This window comes from Bombus vosnesenskii, unplaced genomic scaffold (assembly GCF_011952255.1).
Source record: "Bombus vosnesenskii isolate JDL3184/JDL3185 unplaced genomic scaffold, Bvos_JDL3184-5_v1.1 scf7180000013304, whole genome shotgun sequence".
NCBI lineage: Eukaryota > Metazoa > Arthropoda > Insecta > Hymenoptera > Apidae > Bombus > Bombus vosnesenskii.
In genome coordinates this window covers 3897209-3917937 of record NW_022882953.1, presented here as the reverse complement: position 1 = coordinate 3917937, position 20729 = coordinate 3897209, and the positions used below count along the sequence as shown (strand labels likewise).

At 28.2% G+C, this 20729-nt stretch overlaps 4 protein-coding genes across 8 annotated transcripts; 3 read left to right on the top strand and 1 right to left on the bottom strand.

Moving 5' to 3' along the window:
- The first annotated feature begins 74 nt into the window (after positions 1–74).
- On the top strand, positions 75–1282 carry LOC117234391 (electron transfer flavoprotein regulatory factor 1). The gene is made up of 2 exons (XM_033495543.1): positions 75–820; positions 998–1282. Exons 1-2 carry the CDS (start codon positions 782–784, stop codon positions 1202–1204), a joined length of 246 nt encoding a protein of 81 aa, XP_033351434.1. The 5' UTR covers positions 75–781; the 3' UTR covers positions 1205–1282.
- A 73-nt stretch (positions 1283–1355) lies between these two features.
- Positions 1356–2535, top strand: LOC117234390 (trafficking protein particle complex subunit 2-like protein). The gene is made up of 5 exons (XM_033495542.1): positions 1356–1706; positions 1845–2017; positions 2091–2178; positions 2245–2324; positions 2414–2535. Exons 1-5 carry the CDS (start codon positions 1674–1676, stop codon positions 2463–2465), a joined length of 426 nt encoding a protein of 141 aa, XP_033351433.1. The 5' UTR covers positions 1356–1673; the 3' UTR covers positions 2466–2535.
- Positions 2536–2869: 334 nt separating this feature from the next.
- LOC117234386 (putative uncharacterized protein DDB_G0286901) lies at positions 2870–4818 on the bottom strand. 3 transcript variants are annotated; one of them, XM_033495536.1, is made up of 3 exons: positions 4340–4818; positions 3163–4098; positions 2870–3010 (listed from the first exon to the last, which is right to left on the bottom strand). In XM_033495536.1, the coding sequence occupies exons 1-3, from the start codon at positions 4383–4385 to the stop codon at positions 2916–2918; spliced, it is 1077 nt and encodes a 358-aa protein (XP_033351427.1). In that variant the 5' UTR covers positions 4386–4818; the 3' UTR covers positions 2870–2915. The 3 variants fall into 3 exon arrangements, with proteins under 3 accessions (XP_033351427.1, XP_033351428.1, XP_033351426.1); XM_033495537.1 differs by having other exon boundaries at positions 4405–4817; XM_033495535.1 differs by lacking the exon at positions 4340–4818 and having other exon boundaries at positions 3163–4233.
- A 1296-nt stretch (positions 4819–6114) lies between these two features.
- On the top strand, positions 6115–20648 carry LOC117234382 (centrosome-associated protein 350-like). 3 transcript variants are annotated; one of them, XM_033495527.1, is made up of 12 exons: positions 6115–6568; positions 7148–7336; positions 7461–9194; positions 9274–9541; positions 9619–10052; positions 10123–10346; positions 10418–11842; positions 12227–12390; positions 12779–12969; positions 13075–17104; positions 17552–17583; positions 18030–18109. In XM_033495527.1, the coding sequence occupies exons 2-11, from the start codon at positions 7235–7237 to the stop codon at positions 17554–17556; spliced, it is 8577 nt and encodes a 2858-aa protein (XP_033351418.1). In that variant the 5' UTR covers positions 6115–6568; positions 7148–7234; the 3' UTR covers positions 17557–17583; positions 18030–18109. The 3 variants fall into 3 exon arrangements, with proteins under 3 accessions (XP_033351418.1, XP_033351417.1, XP_033351416.1); XM_033495526.1 differs by lacking the exon at positions 17552–17583 and adding an exon at positions 18191–20648 and having other exon boundaries at positions 6117–6568; positions 12803–12969; XM_033495525.1 differs by lacking the exon at positions 17552–17583 and adding an exon at positions 18191–20648 and having other exon boundaries at positions 6117–6568.
- Positions 20649–20729: the final 81 nt, after the last annotated feature.

The following is a 20729-nucleotide window of genomic DNA, read 5'->3' as shown; positions in this document are numbered from 1 at the left end:
TATATAAAATTCATTTACGAATTGTTATGTCACCACATCATCACGAGCGGAGCGCTTAGCGCTCCATGTGTAACACGAACGGACACGCAACTCTATAATTTAGTTCAGCAGTTCTTATATTCATTCTACCTTTTGTTTATCACGAATCCTCTTTGAATAATTTTTTATTGTTACCGATCCCTAAGACTTAACTCAATATTTAAATTCTTAATGTGCTAAATATGTATTTAAAACACTCATCAACTGTTCATTAATAACCTTCCACGCGACAAGAGTTTCATTATAAATAAATAAATATAATAAATAATTTTTATTCGTATAGTACAATAATTTGCGTATGTAAGGATTTCGTAGTTCCCCAAAAGTCTGTCACAGGTTAAAAATCGCTATTCTAATTAATTATAATTAATTAACAATCACAACACGATTATTCATCTTTTATTTACTTCAATAAAAGAATGAGTTATAATGTGATTGGTTAATAACATGCGTTTCATTTTGCAATATCAGAAGTACGAAATAAGCAGAAATGCTTTGCTAGTGTTTCCTTGCATTTGCAATATTATTTAAAGTAATGGAACTAACAATATTGTGTTTAACAATAAACTGTTTCGAATATTTTAAAATAATTTCTATACATTAGAAATTATATATATATTGTTCAATTAAAGTGTAAATACATATTGCGCACATACATAACCAACATATATGTACATGTATATGTACATGACCAAGAAAATATTCATTAATTGATTAATACTTATAATTATTATTTTAATCGATGTCTCAACGTACTAAAGTTATCCAATTATACAAGACGGTATGAAATATAATATTACAACTTCGTTATAATTTATTAAAAAATTAAATATGTTATTTTAAAATAAAATAGCTGTGCGATATAATAACACATAACGAAAATTACACATAAAAGAAGATATTGTTTATCCATTTTATTATTATAAATACAAATAACAATATTTTTTTATGCCTTTAGCTCTTGTATATGGGTCGTGACTATCCAAGAGGTTATAATGTTTTCAAAGGAAATCTAAGAAAAGCTTTTGAAAAAAATAAACAAGAACGTGATCCTGAGAAAATTGATAAAATGTTGGCTCATGGTAATTTTGTTATCAAAGAATTAGAAACTTTGTATATGCTACGCAAGTATAGAACTTTAAAGAAAAGATATTATAAAGAATGATATTGTAATACATTATATTGTACTCATATGTTTAAATATAGACACAAAATACAAATTAAAAATTAATTTTCCTTATAATTTTATTTTTCAATCAATTTTATGGTTCCTATTGGTTTCTATGGTTAAAAATGAAATGATTCGTATATCATGTTTATAAATACAATTAATGTTTTTACCAAACCTATACATTTGTTGTTGTTATTTTATTGCAAAACAATGCAATGTTTTATAACATAATTGTATGATTATTAATTTTACTAAGAACTGTTTAATCATTCATTAACAGCAGTCATTATCAGCAGTTGTGAAAAATGGTGGCATAACCTATATGTTGTGACACCTAAACAATACTTATGTGTGTGGTCTTGACGTGTGTAATGATCTTTACAAAAATTGAAGTTTTCAATCTTAATTACTAAAAATGTTTTGTTATGAATTATAATGTTGTAAGTTTATAAGATTCATAAATATGGCCATTTGTGTAGCTGTAATCGGAAAAGATGTAAGTACACATCTTTTAAGGTTGGAATGTCAATAAATGTGCAAAATCTTTAGTTAATAAATGATACAAATCAAAAAATATTGTGGTTTTGAAATTCGATAGTAATAATAATACGTGTTCCAAACTACTTATTTGCAGAATTCTCCAAAATATATTAGATGTGTAGATGAATCATCAGCATTGCAATTTCATTGCAAAGTTCATACGTCAATTGATATTATAGAAGAAAAATTAAATGTTGGAAATAAAACTGCTATTGATATACGAGATTTGTATTTAAATTTATTATATGCTACTGAAGAATATAAAATGTACATATGTAACATGTATTGCATCTTCAAATATATTATGTTTTTTACATAGTATTTCTTTGTACAATTTCAGATATGGTTATGCTACTAATACAAAAATCAAATTTATTATTGTGTCTCATTCATCAAACACGTCTCTGAGAGATAATGATGTAAAAATGGTAAATGTTTTATAAATCATATAATAAAATAACTATATTTAATATATGTAAATCTATACTTTGCAGATTTTTAAGAAATTGCATGCGGCTTATTCTAATGCTGTATGCAATCCATTTTACATTCCAGGTGATCAATTGAATTCCAAGTAAGTTCATTTAATTTAGTTAATAGTATTACTTTAATGTATATAGCAAATTTTAATATATTACAATCAATGCATATATATCATTTTAGGTCTTTTGATTTAGCAGTAATGGATATAATGGGTATTATATCACCTTTTTAATAGATTATATTTGAACTTAATATATTGTGAATATATTTCAAATAGATATCATTAAATTATGTAAAAATTATTACAAATCTTTTTGCTTTGATAAAATGTATAGTAACTTATTACAAAATTTATTATGTTAAACTGTAATTTACCTTTTTAGTCTTTAACTTTGTAATACTATAGTAAGCTTCTGTATTTTCTATCCATTTCTGTTTTAGCTATTTTTAAGAAATGGTAACTCTTTATTGTTTGTTTTTTGATAATTTTCTGATATACTAAGATTATTTAGTAGCGAATTTTGTTTGAAACGATTATTATGTTGATAAAATTTTATTTTCATGATTGAAATTTTCAACAGGATTGAGTCTAGTATTGAACGATTGAAAAGAATATTAAATAATAAACACTAAAAGTATTTTTAAAATTTGAAATTAAATAGTTTATTTATCTAGAAATCTTTTAAGGAGTTGAAGGAGTTATAGTTATGAAAGGAATTAGAAATAATTTATGTACCCCACATAATTTGCACACTGACGACCGTTTTACATCGAATCCTGAAAAAATTAAATGTTACTATATAACAAATTGTTATCAGTTCTTACAGTGAGATATAATTTTTGCATAAAGAAATTATTTTTGTATTTATGTGTTTATATTTAAATATTATTTATTTATTTTTTTTAATTTAAATATTAAGATTACTTACTCTCATTCCTGTTTTCAAGTACATTATCTGCTTTTTTTAAAATTTCTTTACTTAGTATTTCGATATCAGTTGATACGTTTGAAGACATAGTAGTGGCATCACTTATCTCACTTATATCACTGGTGGTAACTATCTTTCTGCTCATCCATTTATTTACTACTTTACGAGGAAAGAAATGTTTTAATTTGCCTATACATCTCCCAGAGTACTCCTGAGAATCGTTCAGTTCTGAATTGCTACTACTTTCATTGGAATCCTCCAATATTGTAATTAATTGCTCAGAATTGAATCTGTCTAAAGAAGATGTATTAAATGAAGATGAAATTTTACTTTTACTATAGTTATTTATATTATTAATTGAAGTTGTCGCCATATTATTAAATTTTTGTGTTTGACATACTGGGTCATTATTATTTATTTCAAAAGAATTGTCCGATTTGTCTGTTAAGTTGCCATTATTTGATAAAAACTCATTACTTGAATGTCTGTTAATATAAGTTTTGCCTAATTGTTTTGTAGAGTCATGTCTTCCTAAAATTTCATCGAACATCTGCCTTAATAGTGTCCTTAATGAAACATCTTTATTTGTCTTGCAATTATCTTTTTCAGTGTTCATGTCTTGTTGATGTTGCAAATTACTTGAATTTTGTAAAAAATCATTCGTAAGATTATTGCTTACATAATCTGAATTAGATTTTGTACGAGGTAAAGAAAACAGACTTGTGCTATCATTGTGTTCAAATATACTTGAAATATGTTTGCTTCCTTCTGTATTAGTTGCAACTGATATGTCGATTTCTGTGTCTTCATTCCTTAATGAGATACTAGAATCTAATATATCATGAAAACATTCGTTATCCGAGTATGAAAAGACCTCGTCATTAATTGACATAAACATAGCATCATTTAAATTTATTCTTGAACTTGATCTTTTGCCTAGATAAAATAATATACTTTGATTATTTGCAGGAAAGTATTCTTGCTTTTGGTTTATTAAAGTTCTCCTTATTAAAAAATACATTAATTTTTAGCTAATAAATTGAAATTAAAACAAATTTTGTATAATTATATTAAATAATATTTATGTTATAAACAAAATATGAATTTTTATGCAAAGAATATGTTTAAAATAAATTTCTGCCATTCATTTTTTTTATTAAAAAATGTTGCCACTCACAACTATATGTTTCATCTGTAGAACTTATGGAATTCGCTTGTTCCATATCTTCTATTTTAACTTACTGTTTTCGTATACTCGTAATCGTTGATCTCTTGACGTGTATCGGATGAGAAGAAATGCAAATACTACTTTGAAATACGTTATATTTAACTTCCAGAGTGTTTTGTTTACCAACAAATTTTGATATTAACACATAATGAGTGATATAATTCCAATAATTTGTAATTGACAATGCTATTCACTAAAACAGATTTTATTATAACGTAAAACAAGTTTTAATAAAAAACTCGATCTTTAATATAAACAATACATCGTAAAAGATACAAGATTTCTTTACTGATTAATGTCGAATAATTCAATCATAGTTTTGTAGAATTAAATTTGATTGAAAATGAGAAAAGGTTACAGGAAATGGATAGAATAATCTTTATATAAATGGTAGGTTCCAAAATTAAGTTCATTAAATACAACAAACAATTTTCTCAATTTATAACACAAATGATATCATTTAATGTCAAACAATCAAATACGATCAATATTATATGATTGAAAATATGGCAAAAATTATTTCAACAATTATATTAATTCATGCTCCCAAAATTCGTGCTCACAAAAGACGCTGTAAGAATCTTTTATCTTTTATGCCTTTTTCCCTGTTTGAAGGAAAAAAGAAGGTTTCGAATTACAATCAAGTTTTATGTTTTCAAAAGTATTAACTTGATCAGTTTCGCAGACAGTTCAAGAATGGTGCCGACTCATGGACTACAAAACCGTCTTAAAACTTAACGGTTGAGAAAGTAAACACGAACGGCGCGATGTTTGGTTTGTTTTGTTTGTATCGTTCAGATTTATATAATATGTAATTTTTTCAAATGTAAAAATTTATTTACTAATAAATAGGAATGTATAGAAATAAATTGCTTTTTTTTTAATGCTGACTTTTCGTATCGCCGAAATCGTGCCGCTTCCTATGGTATCATATTCTCCTGATATAAAATCACAAAATCGACCGAAAGTATTTTCCAGGAGCTGAAAATTTCTACAAATTCTTAGAGTATGACGTCGTTTTCAAGAATCATTAAAATTGTGTTATCTCTTATGTTATCATCTCCTGATACAAAATGGCTATTTTGACCGACATATTTCTCGTTCGAATAGCAAATTTTTGCTTCGCGTCTTTTTTTTCTTTCAGAAAATGACGTCATTTCTAGGAATTTTAGAAGCTCTCGAATACCTCTTACTTTATTCTTTTCTAATACTTTATTCTTTTAATATGTACTTACCAATACTTACTAATTTTGTCGAACTTTTTCTTCGTATTCTATAACGTATTCCTTAAATTAATGAAAACTGGAAAGGAATTGATGATTGTGAATGTTGAAAAGGTTTTAAATGATTAAATGTTTTGTTCAGCTGCAAAAAAAATAAGATTGTTTTATTCGGTTCAATTTACAAGTTTACAGTAATTGTACAATTCTACAATGAGTTCATAATTTTCTATATAATAATTTGCATAATTGTGTGCTACATAAAACCAAAGTTAGCGCTCTACAAGTAACAATTCAAGCTCAAATTCCCCAAACGAACAAACACACAACACAACAGAATACATTTTATATTTACAACTCACTTCATGTTAGAAGCATTGATGTTGCCAGGACTGATAAAATCGCAGAAATTTAAGACGTTCAAGCAAATTATCTAATATTTTTTGTTCAATATTATACACGGTTATCGCTTTTTTCTTTTCACGTTGTTTTTGTAAAACTTCACATATAACAAGTATAAAAGTTTCACGTAATATTATATTCATTGTTAAAAATAGTTATGTATTTCTTACGTTACTGGCATATGTGTTGCGTTTGTAAATAACTGTGTTATCGATTATTCAGATTTTGTCGTTGCCATATTTTCAATTTTACATAAGTAGGAATTCACAAAGTACCACGTGATTGTCGTTTACAAATGATCGTCGTGATGAAAGTTATTGTGTTTGGTATTATGAAAAAGTGAATGATATATAATATATGAAAACCCGGTTTCTCTTTGAGTATCTCAAAACGTATTTGTCAGTTTTTGTTAAATGTTTGAAAATTGATTTTATGAAACATATTTATGTAACACGGCAGTCTGAATTAGGTTATAAATACGTTGAATCTTAACGTACTTTTGTGAACTAGTCTCATCTTACCTGTGTTTAACGGTAATCGTATTAAATATCTAAATGTAAGTTTTCATGTATTAATAGATTAATAGATAATGTATTCATAGATTCATAGATAACGTATTAATAAATTAGCAGTTAATATATTAATAGATTATAGATAATGCATTAATACATTATTAAGTTTATAATAAAATTATATATCAATATTATTATTTTATAATTTTTTGCATTAACAGTATAAATTGTTTAATTCAGTTCATGAAATATCTTGACAATTAAATTTATTTTGGTTTATTAGGTGGAAATAAGTAGAATATAATAGTTAGACTACACATTTTTATGCAGTTTCATATTTTTAGAAATCCAATTAAAAAAGTAGAGCCTCTGCAGAAAATTGGCTTTTCTACTAAGTATTATAGAATGTATTATAGTTTGAATATTTTACACACTTTAATATTATGTGCATTTGTATAAGTTAGCTTACTTTTAAATTTCTTATAAATGCATAAAAATCTGCAGTGTAATGATTATTTATGAATTTTTATGCTTATATAATTACAATTATACAGATAAACATCAAAAAAATGTTTTGTTTTAAAAAAATATATATTTTTAATATTTATAAATTATATTTGTAGTTTATTAATTTATTGCACATATTACAAGTATGGAAAAGCAAGTGACAATTAAACAAAGATTGACTGCTGTGCAACAGATATAAAAATATGCGAAGTAGTTCCAAAAAAGAAGATACTAATGCAAAAAAGAAATATGTTTTTTTCACTGATCCTGATATTATTGTTCAACGTGCTGAAACATCTGCAGCAGTAAGTCAATTTTATCTTATTGTTTTTGTGTTATATGTATTGCAATGATTTTATAAATAAAAATAGTTTTAGCAATAGTTATATATTGTTAAAAGTATAATGTAATAAAATATAATTTTAGCAGCAGCAAGATTATATTACCAAGCAGCTATCTAAAGACAAACCACCTCATGTTCCACTTCAATTTGACTTGAAAAGTCTAGAGAACTTATCATATCATTCTGTCCAACCATATCCTTTCACATTTATAAGTGCTCTGAAACGAAAACTTGCTTTAAACGATGGTTCCGAAGTTTATAGAAAAACACATGAATTAAATAATAAAAATGCAATTAAGTCTCCAACAATATTAGAGTCTAATAGTGTGCAGAATTTGCATGAAGTTGTACAAAAAATGGATTTTATAAGGCCATTGAAAGCACCAGATCTGAAAATTTCTGCAAAGAAATTAGATTTCTCTAACAGAGAAAATTGTGCATCGAAAGAGTTGATATCACCAAAATTTGAGACACCTACCAAGGAATTTCACGAAAGAGGAGAGAAACCAACAAAGAGCTTTGAGCGAGTTCAAAGAAGATTAGATTTCTCAACATCAGATGTCTCATCTACTATTAACAGTGAAGTAGAACCACTAAAGGTGCCAAATATTTCTATATCTTCAAATTTATCAAAGAAGAAAGAATGCATTAGAGAAAATTCTAGAGAAAAGGAAAACAGGTCTAAAAGAATTAGAAAAGATGAATCCTCATTCTCTAAACAAGATGATACAGTACAAGACTTTCTTAGAAGATCCAGAAGTCCAAGACATGCTTCTAGGAAAGATTTTTCTAATAATGTAAGTGAAAATACATTAGGTATAAAATTAAAAAATGACAGATTGTCATTTCATATTCCACGGGAAAGTGATTTTGTTCCAACAAAACCAAGACCAAAAAACTTTGCAACATCAACTGCTAAAAAGGTTAATGATAAGAAACATAGATCTATTAATACTAGATCTTTAAAGACAAGAGATATCTCTTTAGAATCTAAGAACAGATCTTATAGTAATGAATCACTTTCCGAACGATCTTCAAAATTATCAGACAAGGTCACAGTTAGAGAGTCTAAAAATATGTTTGAAAATTTCGATTACAAACATAAGGATGATTTACATACATTAAAACAAATAGATGATCAGAAATATATGTTTTCATCAGAAAGTAGACAAGTTCAACAACACAAAATAACATGTCAATCACAAGGAAAGACAGGAAATGTATTTTTTAAAGAGCAGAGTAAAAGATTTGAAAAAGTAAAACCATCAACAAGTAAAATAGATGGTAAAATGTATATAATAAACTCTAAGGAGTCTGAAAGTATAGAGAGTGTAACTGATTCAAATATTAGTGTAAGAACTCAAAGTCCAATCACTGTTTCTACACAGCAGATGAGAAATAAAAATTCTGAAAAAGTTGCACAAAGTATTAACATTAGTAAGTCAAATAAAGCTACTGAAGATTCAAAATATACAGATGATTCTTTGACACAATGTACTAGTGTAAATACAAAGAAAGAAGAAGAATCGTTTACACAAAGCATTGCTACTACAGTTAAACAAACTAGTAATAGTAATGAATCTAATTTAAACAACAGTATTTTATCAAGTGCATTATTAGATCCAAGAAGAATTTCATTTAGAGATGAAAATCGTTCACAGCAAGAGGACTTTTGTGATTTAATTACGCCAGATATGAATCTTATGCCTCGATCTAAGCGAAAACGGCAATTTATGCAGAATAATAATATAGAAGCTGATTTTAAGTGTTCAAAACATAATATAGCTAAAACTGAAACAGAGCCAGAAAATATTTCATTGGTAAGTAAATATGTACAGTTTATATTGCCATTTTATTTAATCTGTGCATTATGTTAGAAAAGCAATTTTACAATTGTAGTTACATCCAACTGCCTTACACATGCAATTTCAAGCTGAGTTGCATCTTCTTGATTCATTTAATGAATCACTGAGGCAAGTCATGGATGTTGAAAAATGTTTATATAATGTTAAACATGATCAAGAAAAAGAGTTACCATTACAACATAATCAGTCAAATGATCAAATAAAATCACATTTCTCTAAATCAATGGATGAAAGAAATATTGATGATATGGAACATTGCAATGAAATTAGTAGATCACAGAAACATGTTGCCACTGATAAAGGTAGAAGATTTAATAAATTATTTATTATAATATATGAAAATTATTAATTACTAATGAAAGTATTAATGTTGACATAGCGTTTCCGACTCACAAAGTACATCATATTACAAGTCAAACTATGGGAAACGAGTTTGACAATGTAAATAAAGTAACTAAACCAGTAGTTAAAGCTGTAGAAGTACAAACCCAAACAGTAAATGACATGGCAACTCAAACAGATATACGTCCAACTCGGCGGAATGTACAAAATAGATGCTCGGAGATATGTGGAATACCGTACGAACAAGAATTCATTGGAGACAGTGAAGTTCCACATCTTTCTTTAGATTCGGTAGAACAATTTGAAGATTTAGATCAAATAGAAGAAATATCGTTACCTAGTAAATTAAGAACGATGTCTGAAATAAGCTTACATGAAACCACATCGTCTATACGGACAGAGACTGGAACGGAAATTAGCATCTCTACTCGAGACTTAACTTGTTCTTTTAATAAATATCTAGATCTAGAGGTAAGTATAATGGATTAAAATTTCCATATTAAAAATAAATTGAGATTAAATATATTATGCATTTTTGTAGATTGCACAGCTAATAAAAGACGAGAAACAAAGATATGATAAAATTGAGATGCTATTCAAATCTCGTGAAAAAACATTGAATGATCGAACTAAAAAGTTAGTGAAACTAGAAGAACAAAAACGGGCATTAAAAGATACTGGGCAAGATAGTCGTGTTAGCTCTGTGAAAAAGAAGCAGAGAGCTTTACTTTTAAAATTACAACAAGAAAAAGACGAAATGAACAGGTATTGCAATTCTTTGTACTTAAAAATACTTTATTTAGTTTTTACATATTTATAAAGATTATGTTTTTTAGATTAAAAGAGCTTCATAAAATTGCAAGCCAAGAACGTAAGCTTATGTTACAAAAACAGAGAAACATGTTTAATCCCCAAATATCCACTAAAAATATTTTAACAAAACTAAAACGAAGTGCAGATAGTCAGTCTCCAAGGAGATTATCTGGACCTATGAAGGGTTATGATATAAGGAGTAATAGTTCTATGAGTTCCCTAGTTGATTCTGATAAATCTCAGCACGATCGATCTCAAACAGACGCGCGCTTGCAAATATCAGAAAACGAATCACACTTTTCTAAAATCGACTTACCAAAAAGTAATAAATTCACGAATTTCATTGAGGGATCTAATACATCGTTTTTAAGATCGGATAAATCCGATGAAGCTATACAAAGCAATGTGTCTCAAGAAAAATGTCTTTACAAAACACAAAGGGATGGAAACATATCTAAATACGAGATAAAGTCAAGAAAATTTGAGGAAAAGATGCCCAAGGTGGATGTTACAAGACTGAAATCACATCAACATTCTGTTGACCCAAAATTGATCTCGAATCATTCCATAAGCATTCCTGGGAAATATCTTTTTGAGAAAGAAAAATCTCCCGATATGTTAGAAGTACAACAGAATCTAAACAAATCTATCTCTGAACATATTAAATCAGAATCTGACACTTTAGTAGAAGAATTATCTAAAAAATCAAAGCCTTCTCAAGTAATTGATAATCATTTTCAGAGTATAGTGTCCCCAAGGGAATCTTTGAAAGCTATTACTACGAATAGCGAAATTTTGTCAGAAGAAGTAAGTTCTGTTAGTCAAGATACCATATTGAAAACATCAAAATCATCTCAAGTGTCTGAAGACATTTTACAAACGTATTCGAAAAGTTCTAAACGAAGCAGTAAATCAATTCCGACCGATATGTCTAAAAAGACCCAATATAGTTCCGAATCTAAATCAAATTTTAAACGCAGAAGTTCAAAATGTCAAAAAAGCAAATCGTCATCTAGCATACTCACCGAGAATATATTACGATCCAAATCCAATTCTCAAATGTCAGAGGAGCTTGTCAAGCATCATAATAAACGAACAAAAATGGAAAAGGAATTTATTCAATTTGATAAGAACGATGAAACTGCACTTATGGATAAACATACAAAAGATAAGAATTTCAAATTACTAACAGATAGGATAGACGACTATGATAGCAAAGAGAATGTATTCTGTCAAAAAATGTTTGATAAAAGTGTAAACTCCTATGAAAATTCCTTTTGTAGCCAAGACAAGAATGGACATAATTTCGATGAGACATCCACAAAATCTCAGATTAGTAATTTTGCTATTTCTCATCATAGTTCCGGAGAGAGTGACAGAAATTATTCTAAATCCGTGGTTGTTAGATCGCAAGATCATAATTTGAAAACATCTAAAAAGCTTGAGCAGTAAGTATATGCCTTTTTAGATTAATTTATATATTTATATATTTTATCGTCATGATTTCGGAAAGTGTTTCTAATATGATGTTTAAATTAAATTAATAAATGTGTGAATCACTAGAGACACGTGTAAGAAGTCTAATAATAAACTGTGTATTCACACTATGAAATGAAGCATTGTAAAAATAGATTCAGTGCACCGGCGATTTGCATTCCGCCGTTATTGCAGTATTTCACTGTAGTAAAGAATATTTGGCTTACTTCTTATGCCTAAATAATTGTTTTTAATAATTTCGAATTCTTGCAATTTCCACACAAATTTTTTTTTGTAGTTATTTTAATCGATATGGAAAATGTATTCGTGTTATCGGATGTGGTTACATTTTTTAGAATTTTGAATGCACGTGAAGCTGCGCTTACATCGCGGAAAAACTGTGTGGAAGAGTGGATGGCTTGGCATGCGAAATTAAGAAATGAAGAAGATCGTGTTGCACGAATGGAACAAGCTGCACTTAAACTTGTAACTGCAACATCTAATGTTTTTTCTCAACAAGGTAGCTTTATTGTAGAGTTTTTTCAAATACAACTTCATACATCTGTATAATTCATACTTCGTACGTATTTTAAGATATATTATCGTTTATCAAAGCTGTGAGAAATTTTTCAGAAAAGTTCTTTATTTATTTTTAATAAGAACCATTAAACAAATCAAACCTACGATTCGTACCTTGCAAATTTTCAAAGTAATATTATTAAAGTATGTCACATGTGTTTTCTACATAACGTTTAATAAAAAATTATTTATGTCAGTAATAGTAAAATTTCTTCATGAATGAACAAATACTTCTAAACGATAATGTGTATAAAATATACTACTTAATAATTTGCATTGAATCATCTATTTTATATAAATATACATCTTTTAACTCTGATAACTATCAGAGAGAAGTATGTGTCATTTTATAGATACTACTATTTCATCGGACACGAGCGATATCGAAGGAAGAATAGAGTTACTCACTGAAAAATTAGCTGAAAGACGAATAGAAATGTCACGTTTGAAAAGGGAAGCCAGGAAACAGACGAAACAAAAACTTCGAACTTTAGAAGCTAATTTACTGCATCAAATCAAGGTAGATAATTTAATATTGTTAATAGATTTGAATATGATTTTATAATAAATTTGATGAGATAAATCTTATGTTACATTTATTGAATGATTTGTTATGTTCAAACAGAAATATGATACAACGATTTACGAAATGCGTAAGAAACTGGAGTCGAAAAAAGGATCTTCTAAAGACAATGAGAAATTAGCGATAGAGTCCAAATCTTTGGCAGACTTCAAAATACCTGAGATTCCTCTGAAAAAGCTACAGGATATGTTCAAAAGCAGCGATTTGTTGAGGTCTAGGTCGGAATCTGATTTATTTTCCACGAAAAAATTACCAGTAAAAGATTCCATAAAAAATATTAATTTATTACGAGATGAAATTATTGAAGCTAAATATGATAGAAATCACTCTGAAAAGACACTTGAATCTTCAAGAAGTATGAGAACATTAGAACAAGCAAGTTCCGCAAAAATGAGTACGGCAAATCACCGCACTCAATCAGTTTTTGATGAAATCATATCAGAAAAAATTGAAATTGATAAACTTGGTTCTGCTGCGATGTCATCAGTCTCAGATGGACGATCTGACAAAAATATTCCTTGTGAAACTGGACAATATAAAGATGAAATCCGAAACAATCAAAGTATTTCTGAAGATATTAGAACTGAAATTAATACATCGAAGTCTGAAACAGATATACTTACACAATCGGAAGCTAAGCTTTCTCAGCATGATACCACGATTCAGTCTGATTTAAAGGAGTATAAATCCGATTTTGATACATTTTCTGAACAGTCTCAGGCTAGAACTATTTCATCACAACATTCAGAACATTCACATATTTCTTCGAGAAAATCCAGTAATATTCAAAATTCTAATGCAGAAATCAACACTGAATCTGTTAATGAAAGTCTTGATTTTTCCAAAAAAGTAGACTTTTTGCGTTTAAATAATCAAAATTTGAATGAGGATATAAGCTCATTGGAAAATGAACTAAAGATACTTTCAGAGATGATGTCGCGTTTTAATAAAAAATCAAATGAAGAAAGAAAATATGAGTCACAAAATGAAGAGAGAAGTACATCGAAAGGAATATCAGAAATACTTTCAGTATCTGATAAAAATAACGAAGTTTATGATGAGGAAATCGTAAAAGAAGACAAAAGCACAGATGTAGAATTATATGAAGAGAAGGGTAATTCTGACATTCCACAGTATTTAACGAATAATACAAAATTGGAATCAGTTACTAACATCAGTGATAATAAAATTATAACGAAAGAAGACGATAATGTAATATCTGTTATGATGCCTCAAAATAAAATATCGCCTTCTAGGTCAAATATCCAAGAAATTGATTATAAAGCGAGAAGCAAAAAAATTTTAAATGAAATCGAGAAATCTATAATATTAGAACATATTAAGGCAACTAAGGATGATCTCAGTCGCTCAGAGATGTTAATCGAAAATAATAATTTAAGCTTGCATAAAAAAGATGAAGAAGTGTCTTGTGATACTTCTGTTGGAATCAGATCCATATCCGAAATTTGTTCAAAAACAATGCAGAATGAAGAATGTATAAATATTATGGAATTTGAAACAGTATATTCTGAAGAAAATGTTGATGCAAATATTGAAGAAGATTCAGTTAACTCATATAATTTAGAGAGTCATCAATCATTGGAGTCGAGTAAAAGTTCTTCATTATTTTTAGAAAAATCCAACTTAGCTGAGAAGAGTAAGTCTTCAAATCAATGCACAAATATCAATCATAGTCCAATAATAAATGTACTTAATATAGAAACTCAGTCTGAAAATAAAAATGATCCATCTCTTAAACAAGTTCTGCAGGATATTTCAAAACAGACAATAGTTACAGAATATGTAAATGAATTATTAAAAAAACAAATTTCTCCGCAGTTATCAAATTCGTCCAAACAAAATGATAGTTTTAAGGAACCAATAGATTATATGGAAGATACAGTGAATGATAGTAAATACCAAAATATAAATGATATATGCACAGCTTCAAAAATAGAAGGTTCAGAATTATTCTTAAATGAATCCAAAGAATTTAACGATAATAATAAGAATGAAATTTCATTTCTACAAACTGATATGGGAAAACCTAAAGAAATTTCTCAAAAATCTGTTCAGGGATCTAAACATGATGCCTTCGATCGCGCTTTAAGCATTAGTAATCAAGAAGTCAATAAGAATGGAAGTCAGGCACATGAAGGATTTATTAATAAAAGTTTTGATAAAGATGATTGGACCGCATCTGATTCATTTGATATTCATTCTGCATGGAAAAATTCTCAAAGTCAAATTTCAAAATTATTCAATGATGACTCGAGTATACTGTCAAGTTCAAAAGATACATTCCAGTCAACTAATGATTCTAAAAATCAAATTAATGCAATCACCGATATAGAAGATAAAGAAAATATGTCACTATTTATTCCACAAAGTGAATCTACTAATATTGACATATATGGAATCAAACTTGATGAAACGATATTAGATTCTCATTTTGAAAGTTCTGATAATAAAGCTAAAAATATTTTGAATATAATTACGAAAGATAACGATAAAGAGCAATATGAAGAAGACACTGTGCACAGTATAGAAACCGATGATTTCCAAAAGGCTATTTATGATTCTGTGATTAAGATACTGGATAAGGTTGAAAAGAGCATTGAGGATAATTCAACAAGAGAAAATGTTGAGAACCATGTACATAGTATAGGAAGTAAAACCAAAATAAAAGTCACAGTACAGGAAAAAGAGAAACCAATTTTAAGTAGTTTTACCTTACAAGATAAATGTTTGAAAGAAAATAAAGGTAACACCATTGATACTAATGAAGAAGCTGCTAACAGAAATATCAATGAAGAGATTATAGCTAATGAAGTTAGTACAGAGACTGCTATAAGACTAGATGTGCACACAAAAATCAAAGATGATGATAATACATGTCTTAGTGAATCTAAATCTCGAGAAATCATCATAACAGAATTAGAACCAGGGAGTGCTGAAAGTGAATATTTATCAGAACTCGAAATTGATGCTAAAGTAGAATTAGCAGAAGAAGAACTTATAGAAATAAATAAAAGTGATAACAAAGAAGAAATACAAGACAAAATAACACAGGAACAAAAATCCTTGGAATCCATAATAGAACAAGATAGTTCTGATGGTGAACAGCTTGATAATTTAGTTGAAGTAACTGAAAGTGTATTGGATGTTATAGAAAAAGAGACTAAATATTTTATAGATTCTATTACCGAATCAGAACCGACTTCACATAATAAAACAGATATTCAAAGCGTTGAAATACAAGAAAATAAAATACAAAGTAATGTAACTCCTTCCACAATAATAAATAATGTTAAAACAGTAGAAAATGTTGAAGTAATTGTATCGGATGTCTCACCAAATATAGGGGATAAAACCTTTGATATTTTGAAAGATCCAGAGTATGAAGATATTTCAGAGGAAAGTCTCGAAGTTTCTGAAATATTCGATAAAAGTGAACTTCAGAAATCTGCTGTTTTACGAAAATCATCTTCTATACCGGAAAGATATGAAGCAATACAAAAATCAGGAGAAGTATTGAAAATACTTGATGAAATTGCACAGAAATTTTCATCAAGTTCAGAAAATGATATAAACAAACTTCAAGACAATAAATATATTTCTGGAGATAATAAAAAATCACAAATTGAAATTTCTGATACAGATAGCATTGCATCTTCAAAAGTAGATAATAAAGCAATTGATAAACATGAACAACCTCTAATAAATAATTTGGAAAGCCAGCAGTCTAAAACAGAAGCACTAGAAAAAGAAAATCAATTGATAAAAGCAGTGATTAATCCAAATAAAACAGAAGAAAAAGAAAAGCAGGAACAAGATGTATTATCTGAGTCAAGTGAGGGCAGAGATACACCAAAGGGTGTATCAGAAATTGAGATGGATTCTCCTAGAGATCATAATGATTCAAGATTGGATATCGACGTGTTAAATGATGATTTATTAAGTAATTCAAACATAGAAAATCAAAATGCAGATTCGAAGAATACATTCCATGCTACACCCATTGCTGCAACATCTGAAAAGGATATAGAAATCATGATAGATAAATTAAAAGGTATGATTTTTATTTATCGTAACTATTACATTACTATTAAATTAAGGCTATACAATTTAAATTTTAGTAAAAATATATTTTTAAATATCTATTTCATGATTCAATATATAGAGGAGTGTTTCTTTCATATTTTGTAAATATTTTTTAATTTTTTAATCATAATTCTTTATATTAAATGTATATATAAATAATTCAAATTATTGAGTTGTAAATTATATCGTTATTGAACGGATATTTGAATATGTAATACGTACATATTTTTATGGTATTAAATACACATTGGATACAACCAACTTAGTTTTAATATTATTTATATAATTTAATGCATAAATGATATTACATTCTTGCATATCACATACATTACAGAGACACATTCTGATTTTTATGTTGGCTGTGTATTCCTGTGCAAAGCATTGCCTCGTATAGCCATGTATTATTTATTTTCAGAATAGCAAAGTCGAGATAATAATTACTTAAAGGTAATACAACACGAAACTTTGAATGAAACGAACATTGACTTGTTCCTTTTATACAAATCAGTGTTGCATGAGTGCTTGATATTTACTTATTAATTTCTGTATGCACAAAAAAAGCCTGTAAATATTGTGCAACACAACACAATATAAAATATAGTATCTTCTGTTCTCTTTAGATACTTTTAAAAGAAAATGACTATTATATACATATATATGATCTTGGAATGTATAATTTTATCACAGCTTCATACTGTTTTATTAATGCATCAGAATATTTTCTTTATCCATATTTGGATGTTTTTCTTTTTTTTTTTTAAATCATCAAAGCACCTAATCAAAGTAAAATGTGAACTTATAATGTAATGTAAAGATTCGTGTTGCTTTTCCTAGACAATTTATTTATAAAGCTTTTCATGAATTTGTATTATTTCACATTTTTATTTACACAGCCTCATTGAAACAACCTGGTATGGAGGCAGATTGGGAAGCAAAATTGCTTCGCATTGAACAACTTCAAATTGAGTTAGAGGTAACAATTCATTCCTGCTATCTTATTATACTGTTTATGTAAAAGTCGTTCCCCCATACATATATCATCCCTTTATAACAGATTAAGAAATTAGAAGCAGAGGAAGTATCTTTCTATGTTCGAGAAATACCAAACAAACCACCACCTCCGTACACACCACCTGGTGGTGGTGCAAGAATTTCAACATCCCTTGGATCATCTTCTCCTCCTCCAGCCGTAATTCCCTCCAATATAGAAGAATTAACGGCATTTACTGAAAAAGCCACGGCTATAATATTTAATGCCAAAGAGGCTGGAGAAGATATCATGAGCTTAGAAGCTCCTCCTGAAATCTGCGAGTTAACCAAAGAAAACGACGAGACTGTAAAAAAGGATAGAAGAATCTACAACACATTCCTCTTTGATCTGTGCAAAGAAACAATCGCCGAAGTTTATCAGGCCGAATACGAAAAACCAGGTCCAAGTTGGACAAAACCAAATGTGAAAACAAAACCTACAATGAAAATCCCTAAGACTATACAAGAGCTTAATGCTTATGTGAATAAGGAAGTGGCCACGTTGTTCGGTTTCAAAACGAAACTGCAACGGGAAAACATGGTGATGCGTTGGAGCAGAAAACGAAGGGACAGGGTTGATGAATTATTGGCTAGAGAAGCTCAAGCCGAGGAAGATGAATGGACGAAATTCCATCATGATGAACTCGCGGTAAAAAATGGTCTTACTGTAACTATATTAGATACTCTGTTGATGGAAACTGTGAATGTAGTTAAAGTGGCATACGCAAAAAAAAGAAAAGTAATGGTTTAATTTCTTTCTTTATTCTTTCTTTTTTGCAATGTTATGATTAACGACTGAGATTACCAATATATATGAACTACAGAACAACCGTTTAATTATGAAAAATAGTATATATTATTTTAAAATTCAGTAAACTGGCCTGAACTGCCATATTTTAATGAATTTCTATAATAATTAATTTTTATGTGTGCCCTATACATGATCTGTAGGCTGGTTCCTATTTATTTCTTTGATAAATCAATCGTAAATACGAAAATGTGTAAGGGATTCATTTCATGAATTTTAGAATTGTAGAAGGTATTTGTGTATCAGTGTGTAGAATTCGATAATCAAACGCTATAAGTTCGTTTTGTTAAAATTAAGATATAATTATTACAGCATATAGTACATAGGTTTATCACACTCTATATTCACATATATTGGGATATAATAACATACTTAATATAGCGGAATCCCGTTGATATTTAATTTTAAGAAGAACATATAGTGTTGTTGCTTTAATAATTGTGAGCGTTTTGTTCGAGTAATTTTTCAAGTAATATTATTTTATGTAGTTATTAATGACATGTTCCTTATTTGAGTTGTTTCACTTTTATATATATTTTTGACTTTTATGTAATAAGTACAATTGTGACTTACTTGTTACAGAAATATTATAAACATTTTGATTAAGTGTTATACAACGTTACTCAAACAAGTATTTATTAATTATTCAAACATATTAAATATTCGAACAAAATGCTCTTTCGGTTATTACGTGTAACCATTATAATTGTGTTATAGAAGATGTCGGCTATGGAACGTAGATAGTATGTTCTTATGAGGCCACATCAGATTTCGTAGAATTATGCTCAACTATGTATAATAAAATTAACAAAATTTCAACTAAAAGACTGATGTTTCGGGGCCATTTCGATCCAAATTAAAAACATTTTAGAAAGATGCATAATTACAAGTAGTCGGTAGTTGAACGTTGGTTATTAATTGGCATTAAAAAAACTCTCCGAGTTGACTATCTGCAACAAGGAGATTGCTTCGCTTTTCTACTGTAGCCCCTTTATTACATAAGAATGAATATATGAATGTAAAAATAAGATACTACTTTTGTGCTATCAACTGCAACATGTTAACGAACTGATAAATCAGTTACACATTTTAGTCTAATTTCAGTTGGCAATATGCTAACTGTTATTCTGCCGGACCTAAGTTTATATTTGTGGTTGTGATGTCGATTTAATATCCATGAAACGATAGAAGTGACGAGTTAATTACATGAAAGTACAGAAGCGATAGGACAAATGAAACATTAGCTTTAATTACCATGAATTGTCAGTTATTGATACTGTGTGATGAGTTCAAGTGTATAATTGATTTATTGTACATCTTTAGAAAACATCGTGAACTCTGGTCTTTTAATATATGTCCTTTAAAACTTCTATATTTTAGAAATGTACATACAACGATAAGGTTCAAATTGTAGAATACTACGTTTTCCTTCGTAGAGATTTCTACCAATCTGTTCTTAAGAATTTCTTAAGTTTTTCGTCTATTATGTGACTTTCTTCTAACTCCAGTGTTGTCTAGCTTCACTTTTTTTTTTATTTTGCAGTCAGTTTAACAATCTGAGATTGATTGCATACATAGTTGTTATACATACATAGATATTGTTCGCATACGTAGTGTTGAATATGTACTTAACTAAGGTATAATATATTTTATAATAAATTTTTTGAAAAATTTATGGTGACTTTGTTAATAAACGAAAAATAGAACATATTTTAGATATTATTTTAGATAATGAAATTTATAAAATTGAGTATAA

Coding starts and splice junctions, on each gene's coding strand:
- LOC117234391 (XM_033495543.1), top strand. CDS start 782: ATGTCTCAACGTACTAAAGTTATCCAATTATACAAGACG. Junction 821..997: donor TTATCCAATTATACAAGACG/GTATGAAATATA, acceptor TTATGCCTTTAG/CTCTTGTATATGGGTCGTGA.
- LOC117234390 (XM_033495542.1), top strand. CDS start 1,674: ATGGCCATTTGTGTAGCTGTAATCGGAAAAGAT. Junction 2,018..2,090: donor GCTACTGAAGAATATAAAAT/GTACATATGTAA, acceptor GTACAATTTCAG/ATATGGTTATGCTACTAATA. Junction 2,179..2,244: donor GAGATAATGATGTAAAAATG/GTAAATGTTTTA, acceptor TATACTTTGCAG/ATTTTTAAGAAATTGCATGC.
- LOC117234386 (XM_033495535.1), bottom strand. CDS start 4,183: ATGTATTTTTTAATAAGGAGAACTTTAATAAACCAAAAGCAAGAATAC. Junction 3,011..3,162: donor ACTTGAAAACAGGAATGAGA/GTAAGTAATCTT, acceptor TAATTTTTTCAG/GATTCGATGTAAAACGGTCG.
- LOC117234382 (XM_033495525.1), top strand. CDS start 7,235: ATGCGAAGTAGTTCCAAAAAAGAAGATACTAATGCAAAAAAGAAATAT. Junction 10,053..10,122: donor ATAAATATCTAGATCTAGAG/GTAAGTATAATG, acceptor GCATTTTTGTAG/ATTGCACAGCTAATAAAAGA. Junction 17,105..18,029: donor CATGATAGATAAATTAAAAG/GTATGATTTTTA, acceptor TTATTTACACAG/CCTCATTGAAACAACCTGGT.